Source organism: Helobdella robusta (genome assembly GCF_000326865.2).
Source record: "Helobdella robusta unplaced genomic scaffold HELROscaffold_30, whole genome shotgun sequence".
Lineage (NCBI taxonomy): Eukaryota > Metazoa > Annelida > Clitellata > Rhynchobdellida > Glossiphoniidae > Helobdella > Helobdella robusta.
Window position 1 is genome coordinate 1,785,880 of NW_008704502.1, and position 13,386 is coordinate 1,799,265.

The 13,386-nt window shown below is 32.8% G+C and overlaps 3 protein-coding genes across 3 annotated transcripts; all 3 read left to right on the plus strand.

Moving 5' to 3' along the window:
* Positions 1-224: 224 nt before the first annotated feature.
* Positions 225-1,595, plus strand: HELRODRAFT_157214 (hypothetical protein; the record flags this gene model as incomplete). The annotated part of the gene is made up of 4 exons (XM_009022103.1): positions 225-289; positions 710-803; positions 1,069-1,172; positions 1,511-1,595. 4 exons carry the CDS (start codon positions 225-227, stop codon positions 1,593-1,595), a joined length of 348 nt encoding a protein of 115 aa, XP_009020351.1.
* Positions 1,596-2,755: 1,160 nt separating this feature from the next.
* Positions 2,756-8,064, plus strand: HELRODRAFT_81350 (hypothetical protein; the record flags this gene model as incomplete). The annotated part of the gene is made up of 12 exons (XM_009022104.1): positions 2,756-2,855; positions 3,032-3,400; positions 3,665-3,748; positions 4,116-4,208; positions 4,726-4,815; positions 5,116-5,217; positions 5,738-5,912; positions 6,466-6,517; positions 6,920-6,983; positions 7,145-7,264; positions 7,552-7,597; positions 7,965-8,064. 12 exons carry the CDS (start codon positions 2,756-2,758, stop codon positions 8,062-8,064), a joined length of 1,395 nt encoding a protein of 464 aa, XP_009020352.1.
* A 3,183-nt stretch (positions 8,065-11,247) lies between these two features.
* Positions 11,248-11,974, plus strand: HELRODRAFT_81689 (hypothetical protein; the record flags this gene model as incomplete). The annotated part of the gene is made up of 3 exons (XM_009022105.1): positions 11,248-11,316; positions 11,383-11,523; positions 11,699-11,974. Coding segments are annotated over 3 exons (486 nt in total), but the record flags the coding sequence as incomplete, so codon positions are not given.
* Positions 11,975-13,386: the final 1,412 nt, after the last annotated feature.

A 13,386-nucleotide genomic window follows, 5' to 3' on the forward strand; every position in this document is an offset into this window, starting at 1 on the left:
ACAGTTTGTCAAAAATTCATTTGAAAAGTAACGCGCTAAACAATCTTTTGTCATATTCAACTTTCGTACATTCTTTTGTTTACATGTCTTTCTTTTCCTGTTCGTGCGATTGGAAGGTGCTTATTATCGTTTTAAACATTTTTCGATCTTTATTAATCTTTGCAAATGTTTGAAAATATAAAAATGTTTTATAATGAAATGAATTCTATTTTAGTAGATTATTCATGGCTCAACGACTCACACTCCGAAGGCGTCTGCCGTACAACACCAACTCCAACCGCCGAAGAATGTTAGTCTATTCACTCCTTTTTTAAATACTTTATTAATACTTTATTCATACTTTATTCATTAACCAAATTTTACTCCAATTTACAATTCTACTTTCATGTACTTTTAGCTCTTGCAAAGTTTAAACTTAAATATGGTTATAAATTTGCTCAGAACAATTTTTTATTGAGTTGCCCAAATAATTAATTATTAATTTATTAAAAAATTAAATATTTGACGTTTGATTATTATGAATTTGTCAAATTTCTAATATCGAAAAGTTTTAAACAAACCATTTTGTTTTATACATCGGTTTCTGTGTAATTTTTGCACTGAGTATTGAAAATTAGTTTTATCTTTTTATAACATGAGAATTTTTCATATTGAGATTGAGTATTGAAATTATTGATTGTTTGATATATGTTGTATGCTTTATTTTCAGTGTGAAGACTCCAGGCGGAAGATTGGTGTACCAATACAAGAAGAAGTTAGGATCAGTCCCCAAATGTGGAGATTGCAAAATTAAATTGTCTGGAGTGAGTTCATTTTTCATTGATTGCTTTGTTTGTTCAAATTAAAAATTAGCCTTTGCAAGAATTTCTAGTTTTCACATAATGTAATTTTGATGTTTAAAAAATATTAATTGAATAAGTTGCAGTTGTCATTTTATTTTTAAATTTAAACATGAGCTTTGTGAAATGGAAGGTGCTACCTGGAGATTAACTGATTTGATTGATGCATTACTAGTTTTGTATTTTATCTTACGTACAATAATTACAATTTCATCTCATCGAAATGCAGATAACCCCCACCAGACCATGTGATAGACCACGCCTGTCAAGACGTTACAAGACGGTGAACAGAGCTTATGGAGGATCTCGATGCCACAAATGTGTCAGATCAAGGTTTGGCCAACATTTTGACATTTTTTTATACTAAATTTTATTCAAATGACCATTTACCTTCCCTAATTTAAGTTTATTTAGGCTTATTAGTTTTGCTAATTCTATTTTTATTAAATTTTATCAAGGTAGATTTGTATTTGACCTTTTTTGATCTGTATGTTCTTTAACTTGAAGTGTCCTGCTTTGTTGTATATAAATCATTCTATAATTAATAATTCTATAATTATTGAGATAGTCGATTTCATGTAGAAATTAGTTTTCAAACTGATCAATTATCTTGTTTTTTTTTGTATTGTATATAATGGATTTGTAACATTAACTTATTATATTCATTGTAGGATCATCCGGGCTTTCTTAATAGAAGAACAGAAGATAGTAATGAAAGTGTTGAAAGCACAGGCCAGCCTCAAGAAAACTGCATAAATTAACTTGTGCCGAAGTTGTCTGCTATCTATCTTTTGTATTATTCATAATGATGGCTCTTGCTTGTTGATGACCGAAATATTCTGATGGAAATTTATTTAAAAAAATAAATTTGTTGAAGAAAATATTTATCATCGTTGTGTTTCTCTTGTCAGAAGTAAATCCCGTCACAACAATATTTTGTATACTAAAATTACTAAGTACTTTCGATGTCAACTGTTTGAGTGATTTGATAATATAAAAACTTCGGGATTTCTATTAAAAAATTATACATTTTCACGTTCTAGAGATCAATTACTACACAAATCTAGTATTAAACAACCAGCCTTATTTACGAAACAAGAATTAACTTAAGCGCGTTTTCAGTAAAACGTATTGATAACTATTCGGTCGTTTCAAGTTACTATCTATGAAAAACCCGGATTTCCATTACCAGATTGTATGTTTCTTTACTCGATTGTATATTATATATTGTATATGTATATTGTATATACTCGCTTATATGAGATTAAGTAATATGATGTATGTGGCTGCTGGGCACGATATCTCACTTGAAAAAAATCCTTCATGACAAACTGACGATGAGCAGAACATTATAGAATAGATATATTGGAAATAATGAGAACGCGAGAGAAGAGAGAGAAATTTGTATCCATCAATGGTTGTAAAGTTCAAAAATGCGAATCTGTACATGTTTAATTTAATGTTTTTTAATTTAGATGTTTTGAAACATTTGAATAGCTTATTAATAACGACATCAGTTTTATAAAAACTTTGAAGTGTTTAATTAAACTTAAGTAGTTTTTATATGTATTTCTGTGTGTGTGTGTGTGTGCGCGCGCGCGCGTGTGTATGTATGTATGTATAAGTGTGTAAAGCATCAGGCCATTTTAAAAATAGATGTCACGATGAAGCTTGGAATACGTGTCTGGAGTATAAAAACGAAATTTCCCATTAAAGATTATTCGAACTATTGAGTGAGGAAAATAAATTATTGCTTTAGTAGCATCAATCAGTTAATACTACAGTTAATACTACACCTACATATATACAAACAAACGAAAGAAAGAACGAACGAAAGAATAAACTTACGAACACACCTTCCTACCTACCTACACACCCACTTACACGCAATGGCGCCATCAAACTTCTGCCTTAACATGGGGACGAAACTGAAAGAGTGGAGGAGGTCCAGAAAGTTGGTTCTCTGCATAACAGCCATGGCTCTCCTGATTGACAACACACTCGTTACTGTTGTCGGTTAGTTGGCTGGCTGTTGTTGTTTTGTAACAACTATCTTTTAATTATTTTTATTTCATAATTTTCTTAATAAGAATATGGATTACATTTATTGAGTTTTTGTAGGGGTATTTTTGAGATAATAACTTTTAAAAGGATCACTGAAATTTTGAAAATTTGAAAAATTGAATTTTCAGTTCCCATTCTTCCAAACTTTCTTCTCGAAATTGAGCGAAGTGAGTTGCAAGGGGAAAACACGACAACACCATCTATGCCACCGTTACTGAATTCGTCGTCATCATCTACGTCATCGTCGTTGTGGCCATCTTCGTCATCATCATTAAATACCACACCCCCATTATCAACACCAACGTCATCACCACCATCGTCGTCGTCGTCATCATCTTCAAGCTATAATGACGAAAGCGTCGCGATTGGTTTGCTGTTCGCTTCGAAATCGTTAGTCCAGTTCATCTCGAATCCGATTGTCGGTCCGATTACGAATAGAATCGGTTACAGCCTACCGCTCATCACCGGTTTTGTGATCATGTTCATCTCCACAATGAGTGAGTTAATTCGTTTGTAATGGGGAATGATTAAATCGTACTGTAACTACTACCATGCCTTACTGCACCAAACAATATCTTAAATTTTACTACTATTATTATTGTTAGTATTATTATTATTGTTATTGTCATCCTCACCATCATCATTTTTTTATTGAAATGACGTAATGATGAAAATCTAAATGACGTCATTCATTATTTTATATAAAAAAAGACACATCACATCACGTCACATCACATCTCATTATGCGTATCAACAAACAGCATTTGCCCTAGGAAGAACTTACTGGGTCTTGTTGGTTGCCAGGTCTGTGCAAGGTTTCGGATCGTCTTGTTCATCTGTCTCAAGTACGAATATTGGGTGAACATTGGGTAAACATTGGGTGAACATTGGGTAAACATTGGGTGAACATTGGTAAACGTGAAGTTAAAGTTAAACTAACATTGAACGAACGTGTAGAATAAACACTTTATTTAATTATATAGTAATTTTTTGTTTCTACAGAATCTTTGTTTTATCTTGTATATATTAAAGATATCGATCATATCATAATTTATACCATCAACATTTGATCGCTGCCATTGTCAACATTGTCATCACCAACGTCAACATCGTTATCATCATCTTCTTCATCATCATCATCATCATCATCATCCTCATTATCATCATCATAATCGTCATCATCGTCGTCATCATCACTGCAATCGTAACAAGGCATGGGCATGCTGGCGAGTCTGTACACCGGTGAGGAAGAGAGGGGGCATGCCATGGGGATTGCCCTAGGGGGAATAGCATTCGGAGTATCAAGTGAGATTGTGATGAATTCGTAGATGATGACGATCGATGTGACGATAACAACAATAATGACGACAATGTTAGTAGCTGTAGTATTAGTAATAAAAGTAACAGAACTGATACATTACCACGGTTACTACTACTGCTACTACTGCAGCTGCAATCGCTACTACTATTGCTTCTACTCTTACCACCATTGGTAGCGCTAGTTACATTAACAATATAAATAATAAAACAACGTAAATAATAATGCAAATAAATAAAAATACATCGTCACTGAGTTGCAGTAAACTGAAGAAACATTTACATTGAGCAGGCTCGACTCTTAAGACTTTGTCCCGAATCTTTATTTTCGTCATTATATATTTTAATAAAAAATTTTTTTTGACAAATTTATTATTATTATTATTATTATCATATATGATGTTTGTAGCGTGTTGTTCAATCCTCTGAACTTTGTAAAAGTGTAATTGACCTTTTGACCTTTTAAACATTTTTAACCGCATTTTTACTCATCCACTCAATTCAGTTGGGCCGACCTACGGTGGTCTGATGTACGAATTTTTTGGCAAAGAAGCTCCGTTTTTTGTGTTGGCTGGGGTGGCTCTGGTGGTTGGAGGTGAGGAGGACGACGACGATGATGAAGATGATGATGATGGGGAAAAATGATGAAGATGATGATGTGTTGATGGGGAAAAAATTATATAAAGATGATGATGATGGTGAAGATGATGAAGAAAAAAAATAAAAATATGATATAGTGATATAGTGTAGCCTTGATAGTGAAGATGATAAAAACATCTAACATGAGTGTGAAACATTGGTGAAATACTAAAAATTAATTTCTATTACGTTATAAATTTAAATATAATCATAATTATATAATTTCAACTATGACCATTACTAAAATTATTTGAAGTTTTTGCATTGTTCATAATCCAACCGGCTTTGAAGCAAGAAAACCAGAAGGGAAGTCCACTGATAGAGTTGTTGACCGATCCGTATATACTTATCGCTGCTGGTTTGTTAGTTGAATGACTGGTGATTGGTTGGCTGAGTGATTGATTGGTTGGTTGATTGATTGATTGGTTGGTTGACTGATTGATTGATTAGTTGGTTAATTGATTGGTTGGTTGATTGGTTGGTTGACTGATTGATTGGCTGGTGGGCTGGCTGATTGAATGATTGGTTGGTTGGTTGATTGGTCGGTTAATTGATGATTGGTGAATCAATCAGCTGGTTAGTTGAAAAAACAACGAAAGAAACATTTGCAACCAAAACGAATTGTATTTTACACTCTTCATTATTTGCTTATGATCAAATTTAGGATTGGTTTACCTTCTCTCCGCGGTCTAACTAAATAAATAAGAAAAGTTTCTCCACTTTTGGCCTGCCCAGAGCCTCCAAACTTAAAATGTCGCACTTGCATCCACCCAAATAAAATCTATTTCAATATCTTTTTCATTAATTCTCACCCACTTAAACAGTTTTCATTTCGAGATATTCGTTTATCATATTAAATTATTTCACCAAATTGCCAGTTTCGATTTGTCTCGGCAGTGTAGGGATAGCAAGCCTGGAACCAACGCTCCCACTGCACATGTTGCAGACAATCCAGTCATCAAAGTGGGAACAAGGGATTGTCTTCCTACCGTGCAGTATCACATACCTCATTGGGACCAATGTTTTTGGATCAGTGGCTTATAAATTTGGGAGGTTTTCAAGTTTCTTTATCTATTGCATTATATTGTTTCTCCAGACTCACAGCTTCGAACAGTTTTTCTCAGCGTTAATTCAAGGTAGTTTATCGGCTAAATTTGGTGAAATAATTTAATTTGGTAGATAAAAATGGATTTGAATTGGTGGAATGGTTTTTCTTACAAGATGATATGATAGATTCTCAATTTAATTTTGGTGTATTGTTATTTGAACTTACATTTTTTATATAAATGAAAAACTTTTTAAAAACAGCAGCCAATCATATAAGCAGATCAACTTATTGAAAATTGTTATATCAACAATTTTATAAATTTTTTCGGGTTTTATGAAAATTTTTCTTGTTTTTTAAGGATAAATTTTTTGAGAAAACTAACTCTTTAACAAAGAAAAATGGGTGAAAATATTTTAAAGGAAATAAATAAATAAAAAAATAAAATCTAAATTAATATACACAAAAATAAATGAGAATTACATGTAATAACAACAAAATTAATGCGCGGAATACTATTTTTTTTAACAAATAAAAATCCAATTTTTAAAATTCTCACAGATGGTTAAGCGCCCTGCTTGGCTTTTTACTGATTGGCGTTTCTCTGATTTTTGTGAGTTTGATGAATGATGAACTGCCATATCCCCAAGTATTGTCAGCATTATTTTGTCATGATCATCATCATTTTTCCATCTCCACAATCATTTTGTTACCTTCATCGCCATCACCATCGTCATCAACATCATCTTCATCATCATCGTTGTCGTCGTCATCAGCATCATTTCGTCATCTTTGCAGCCATTTTATCATCTTCATCTCGTCATCAGCATCTTCTCGTCAGCTTCTGCATCATTTTCTCATCCTCACCACCACAATCATCATTTTGTATCCTCCTCATCATCGTCGTCATCATCGTCTTCGTCATCATCATCATCATCATTTCGTCATCTTCACCATCATTTTGACATCTTGATCACCATAATCATCACGCCGTCGTCCTCACCATCATTCTCAGTTACCTCTAGCCAATCACCTAGCGTACTTTATGATTCCCCTTACAACACTTGGCTTTGGAATAGGTACTTTGCTTTGAATTGACACACACACACACACACACACACACACACACACACACACACACACACACACACACACAAACACATGTAGCACACATGTAACACACATACAACACACACACATACACACACGCAAACGCACGCACACACACACACACACATAGGAATGGTAGATTCAGCAATGATGCCAATGATGGCACACCTAGTTGATCTACGTCACTTGCCCATATATGGAAGTGTCTATGCCATTTCCGATGCCACCTTTCGTCTCGGCTTCATCATTGGTTCCTTCCTTTTATATAATATTTATTCCTTTTTTTTGTTGTCATATTTATAACGTCATATAATCATTATTTATTTATTTATTTAAATAATTGATTTAATTAATTATAGTCGAAAAATTGTAACAAATAGCGCGCTCTTGAGATACTGCAATTTTCAGAATTGTAACGAAATTAAAAAAAAATTGTTTAAACATTATTAAATAATTTTAATTTTTTGAATATCAGAATTTATTTTGTCTTTTACTCCTTTCCCCACTCAACTAACTGATGATTCCGCGTTTTTCTAGGGCCGGCAGTAAGCGGACCCATCATCAAGGGCATTGAGTTCAAAGGGTTCGTTGTACATTCTTGTGTACTTATTTTAATACTTTAGAACTATTTTCAATATTCAAGTACTGTTTTTACTACTCCGGCACGGTTTTTAGTACTTTAGTATTTTTTTTATTGGCTATTTTAATATTATTTTATAATTTGCACCATTTTTAATTACACATGTACAGTTTCAGTACTTCAGATTTTTAAAAAAGTCTAGAAAAATTATTCGCACTTTGATATGATTTTTCTTTGGCACTTTGGCACTATTTTCGGTACTTCAGCACTAATTTACTACTCCAGTACTTTTCTGAACACCGAAGAGCCACTTGTAAAATAGGTAAAAGTAGAATTTAAAAAATATTCTAACGATGACAATGACCGCCAGACTGATGTGGATGCTGGCAACCATCAACATCCTCTACTCACCCATGCACCTTTTTCTGAGAAATCCACCAGCCAAAGAAGAGATACAAGTCAGTGAATGAGTGAATGAATGAATGAGTAAATGAGTAAATGAATGAATGAGTGAGTGAATGAATGAGTGAATGAATGATTGAATAAATGAACTGCAAAAACGCATAAAACATAACACGCCAAGATCATTTTGTTAGCCTAATTACTCTATTCTTTTAAATTCAATTCAAATCACTTACCTATTTTTATTATCTTCACACACACGAACAAAAGCCACTGAACAAAGATTTTGCACAAAGCACCTCCAACTCTGACCCAACACTTGAAGAAACCCGCTTCATCTCACGACACGACCACAAGCAGCAGCAACAACAACAACAACAGCAACAACAACAACAACAGCAACGCTAACTATAACTGACTTGTGAGCCATGAAGTTTTAAACAAAATAGGCAATGAAATGTTCTGGAATGTTCTCATACAGCTGCAACTATTACACATAATCTACTACAATTAATTCGTTATGGTGTCAGTGTAACGCATAGTTAATTGTGCCTGGATATAATTGGATATATATAAATAAAAATTTGAATAAATTCAGAATTAAGTAATATTGTTTTGTAAAATCCAAAAATTTAAAGTCAGAGTTTGGTCCTTATAATATATGTGGTTTGTGGTGTAACGGATAAGGCGTCTGATCCTTCTTTCGTAATTCGTAGTCGCCAGGTTCGATCCTCATCTCGCCCCTGTGGGATGCATTGCATTGATCCACGTGCATTCACATGTGCTGTGGGTGTGTATGTGTGTGTGTTGTTGATACTTCAATAAATAATAATAATAAATAAAAACAACAACAGTTATAATAATAACAAACCATAATAATAAAAACACTCTTTTGTTTACGCATCAAATGGAATGATGATGATGATGATAATGATAATAATGATAATATTAATAATAATAAGGAAAATAAGTGAGAATAAACTAATAATTATAAAAGTGAGTAGAAAGAACAAACCAAAATAATGAGTGAACATTAAAAAAGGCAAAAAATAATTAAAAAAAAAATAAAATGAAAAAAAAGATAGACCTCCTGCTGAAATATTCATCACCTTCGTATCAGAAGAAAAATTTTAAAATTCTCCAACCTTTTCTTCACAAAATTTAAATGAAACTGAACAATGCCACCTCATTAAAGATGCATTAAATCATGTTACTTGTCTTAATGCTCATTTGTACTAACATAGGACAAAAATATACAAGGATATATGAAGATATCACATCCTTAGATATAAAAGATATAGCATGCCAGTGGCGTTGTAAAGTATTTTAAGTAGTATTTGGGGTTTTTTGAGAAAATTAAACTAACTTTATGTTATAACTCCTGTTAAAATGAAAATTTCGTGAAATATATTTTTGAAAATTTGCTTTCCTAAAATGTTAGAATTGTTTAGAAAAATTTATATGTTGATTACGTCCCAAATGTATATAGATGGCATACTCAATAACTACATGTATGATATACCTTCGACAACTTTGAGACTTTAGTTAATATACAAACTCATTTTAAAATTGTATACTTCAGTTTGTTTGATTAGACAAACAGATCGATGATGGCATGACAACGTGGAATGTTTACTGGTTGCTGATTGAAATAATGATAAATTATCTTAGACTCTGCTGAACTGAGTGCCCAAGCAGTGAAAAGATTTTAATTAAATTTTGAGTTTCAACTGAAAAACTTAAACACGTTATTTGCAAACATGCTGTTGTTAACAATTTTGTTATCAATCTTCGAAACATTGTTAGCATCAGCAGTTGATAAGAAGTATGGAATGATAGGAGAGCCAGACAACCGCATGTGTTTTGCTTCAGAGCCTACCACAGTACTAACCAACATACGATCCTTACTGGAATGTTCTACCAAATGTTCTCATTATGTTTCTCCCACTGATGGTAACATCACTTGCAACGCATTCAACTACTGGTCCAACGATGCTAGCGATTCGGCAAAACATTGCCAACTGTTTCATTTCACATCCGAGGATCAGTTCAAGATTGTTCTGAATAGAACTCATTGCAAAGCATATCGGGTTAGTTGAATGAGTTTTTATTAAATATTTTTATAGTTGCACTTTCAAAGTTTATCACATATCAACCAATTGAATCCATTTTACAACAGGATGATTCGACCGTGCCAATACCAAGTTAGTTCTTTATTTCAAGTTTATAAGTTCATCATTCAGTCTTTTATTATGTATCAAACTTGCTAAGAATAGTTGTCTTTAATCACTTGATATTATGTGGCGTAATTGGAATTTTTTCAGAGTTTTAAAAATATTTGTTTGTTTATTGAATTTTATAAAAAATGTTTTTAAAAAAAAACTTACCAAATCTTGTTGTTATGGTTACGGAGGCCAACACAATTAACTTCAGCATCATTTCAAATCCTTCATCTCATTTTTTAAATTTTGAGGTTGCGCAAATTTTGAGCCTTGCAACTTCTGGTTTTGATGGCCTTTTGTCTAATGATACTTTAATAATTCTAACTGTTGTATTTAATTAATTGTTGTTTTACAAAACTCAAAAAGCAGTTATAATTATTTAGATTAATATTGTCTCATTAAACAATTTTTCACTTCATAAATTTTTAAGATAATGGGTTCTATAGTAAGTAATGAGATTGTCATTACCTCTATTCCATTATTTTATTCTCTATGCTTGTTCGTACCTTCGTATACCGTTACTCATTCTCCTCATTCTTTAATATTGTCTTGCGTGTTGTAACTGATTCCGCGTCTGCCAGATTCTCATTTTTTATTTGAATAATTAAAAAATCAATTGAAATGAAATTTTGAAAGCCCTCAATTACCCGCTGACCCTGAGCAAATCCTGCAACTTCCCATTCACTTTCACGGTGGATTGTTCTACTCTTGTTCCAACTCCCTGCCTGGCATCAACAATACATGTGGTTTGTACATGTGTCTCACTGCTAACAGGACATCGTCCATCTGTCTCGATCCTCAAGGTTATTGTTACAATACTTTTATTACAAAATAAGGAATTAAATCATGGTGAATATATTCAGTAAAAAGATGAACTAAGTATATCAAAAATTTATTCTCATCCGAATAATTATCTCTAATGCGCAATGATTGTAGTTCTATCATACACCAGCCTACAGCGCTGCCAATGAAACAATCCTGTTGGACATTCCAACGTTTGCCAACTCAACTCCTGTCACGTCTGTCAATGGATGGATTGTCATTCAGCAGAGGATTGATGGCTCGCAGAGTTTCAACCTAAGTTGGAATGAGTACAAGGTATTTGGTATACTAAATTGTTTCCCTAAATATTTGTTAAATTTAATTGTTTTAATAATTAAAAAGTCAGGATTTGGAACTTACTACAAAAACTTCTGGTTGGGCTTGGAGAAGATGCACCAATTAACGACCTCGGCTGATTACAGGTTAAGATTTGAAAATCTCATCAGTGGTTCTTGGTACTCCGATGAATATGACCATTTCAGGGTTTGTTTTTTCGCAGGCCTATAAATTTCAAATAACAATTTGAAAGTAACATTGAACTTTACCTCCATCTTCCACAGTTTTTGCTTATTTTAAAAATTTTTATAACTTGTAACCATTGTCAAATACTTTTTTAAAAAATATCATCATATCAAGATGAATAAACAAACAAACCTAGATCAATTCAGAGCTAGAAAAGTTTTCCATCAACGTTTCTGGATACTGTGGAGATAAGAGAAATGTTTTAAACTATCACAACGGTATGAACTTTTCAACTCCTGATCAGGATAACGATCAGTTATTTGGCGGTAGTTGTGCTTCATTTTATTCATCAGGGAATTGGTTCAACGGCTGTTGTTATCAAAATGTGAATGGCCCGTTCGGATCAAGTTCTTTCCATTACACAGGTACTGACCTCACCTACAGCCGGATGATGTTGAAGCGTAACGTGTAAGGAGCATGTTTCTTACGATTATTCATCTCATATATCCTACTTTTTTAGATCCTTCAAATTATTTCGAATATTTCGTGCAAGCTTTATCGTGCAAGCTGAATCTATTCAACAGTTAACCATCGATTCGTGCAGTAGCAAACTTTTTATAGCAACCATGCTTTTCCACCGTGAAATATGTGCAACCTGTGTGGTGTTTGAGGGTGTGCGAGTCAACTGCGACTCCTTCATTCATCATCCTCACACTCCTGATACTGGTTCCAACTCTCTGAACACTTTTTCAACTTTTGCTTAACAGTTTTACTTTAGATATCATCTTTCACTAACTGCTCAATGAAAATCAGTCGGTGTAATTGCTTTTCTCAGTGAAATTTTTCTATATTAATTGTTTAAAATATAATGAAAGGTTATATCAAATTTTTGCATTATCGTGGCTGACCAGAAAATAACGTTGTAGTTTGCTGAGTTGCAAGGCAGGAGGTTTTATAATTAGCAAGTTGTATAATTGGCAAGCTTCATAGTTGTCGAGTTTCTTTGCATCACTAACATGCGAATCAGTTTTACATTTTTTGAAACTTTTAACCCTTTCTGGGGTCGGATGAAAAGTCAGGCAAAATTTCCCGATTTCGACCGACTCCGATTTCAACACTGCTTCTCTCAGCGAAAAAGTTGTGCAACTTTTAACTTTTTATTTCATTTAAACTTAATGAGAATACAAAAATGGAACGAAGACGATTAATATTTATGTTTAGATGCTTTCAATAATTAATGTAATTCAGTAATTAATGTGATTGAGTAATTAATGTGATTCAGTATTTAATGTGATTCAGTAATTAATGTGATTCGGTAATTAATGTGATTCTGTAATTAATGTGACTCAGTATTTAATGTGATTCAGTAATTAATGTGATTCTGTAATTAATGTGATTCAGTAATTAATGTGATTCTGTAATTAATGTGATTCAGTAATTAATGTGATTCTGTAATTAATGTGATTCAGTATTTAATGTGATTCTGTAATTAATGTCGTAGATAGAAATTTTTCCAAAATGTTCCGCAATTTTCCAAATGTGATTTATACAATTTTTATTATTTTTTCACTTTGAGACATTTTTCGTGATAATTTCTTGACTGGCTACTGATTGTTGGATGGGGATGTAAAGGAACGTTCTCAGACAGCCTGGCAGATCTAACACATCATCACGTGATGTGTTTGATCTTGCAGTTGAGAATAATTGAATGAGACCTGATGGATGTTCTCACATGAGTAAGAGATGCATTGCAGTTTTAACTTTTATGTTAAAGAAAGATTTATGTATAGTTTACGAGTTTCAGTAATATTTTAACGTGTTTTGTGTGATTTTCATGTATATTCATTAGATCGAAACATTTTAATATCATTATATTATATCTTT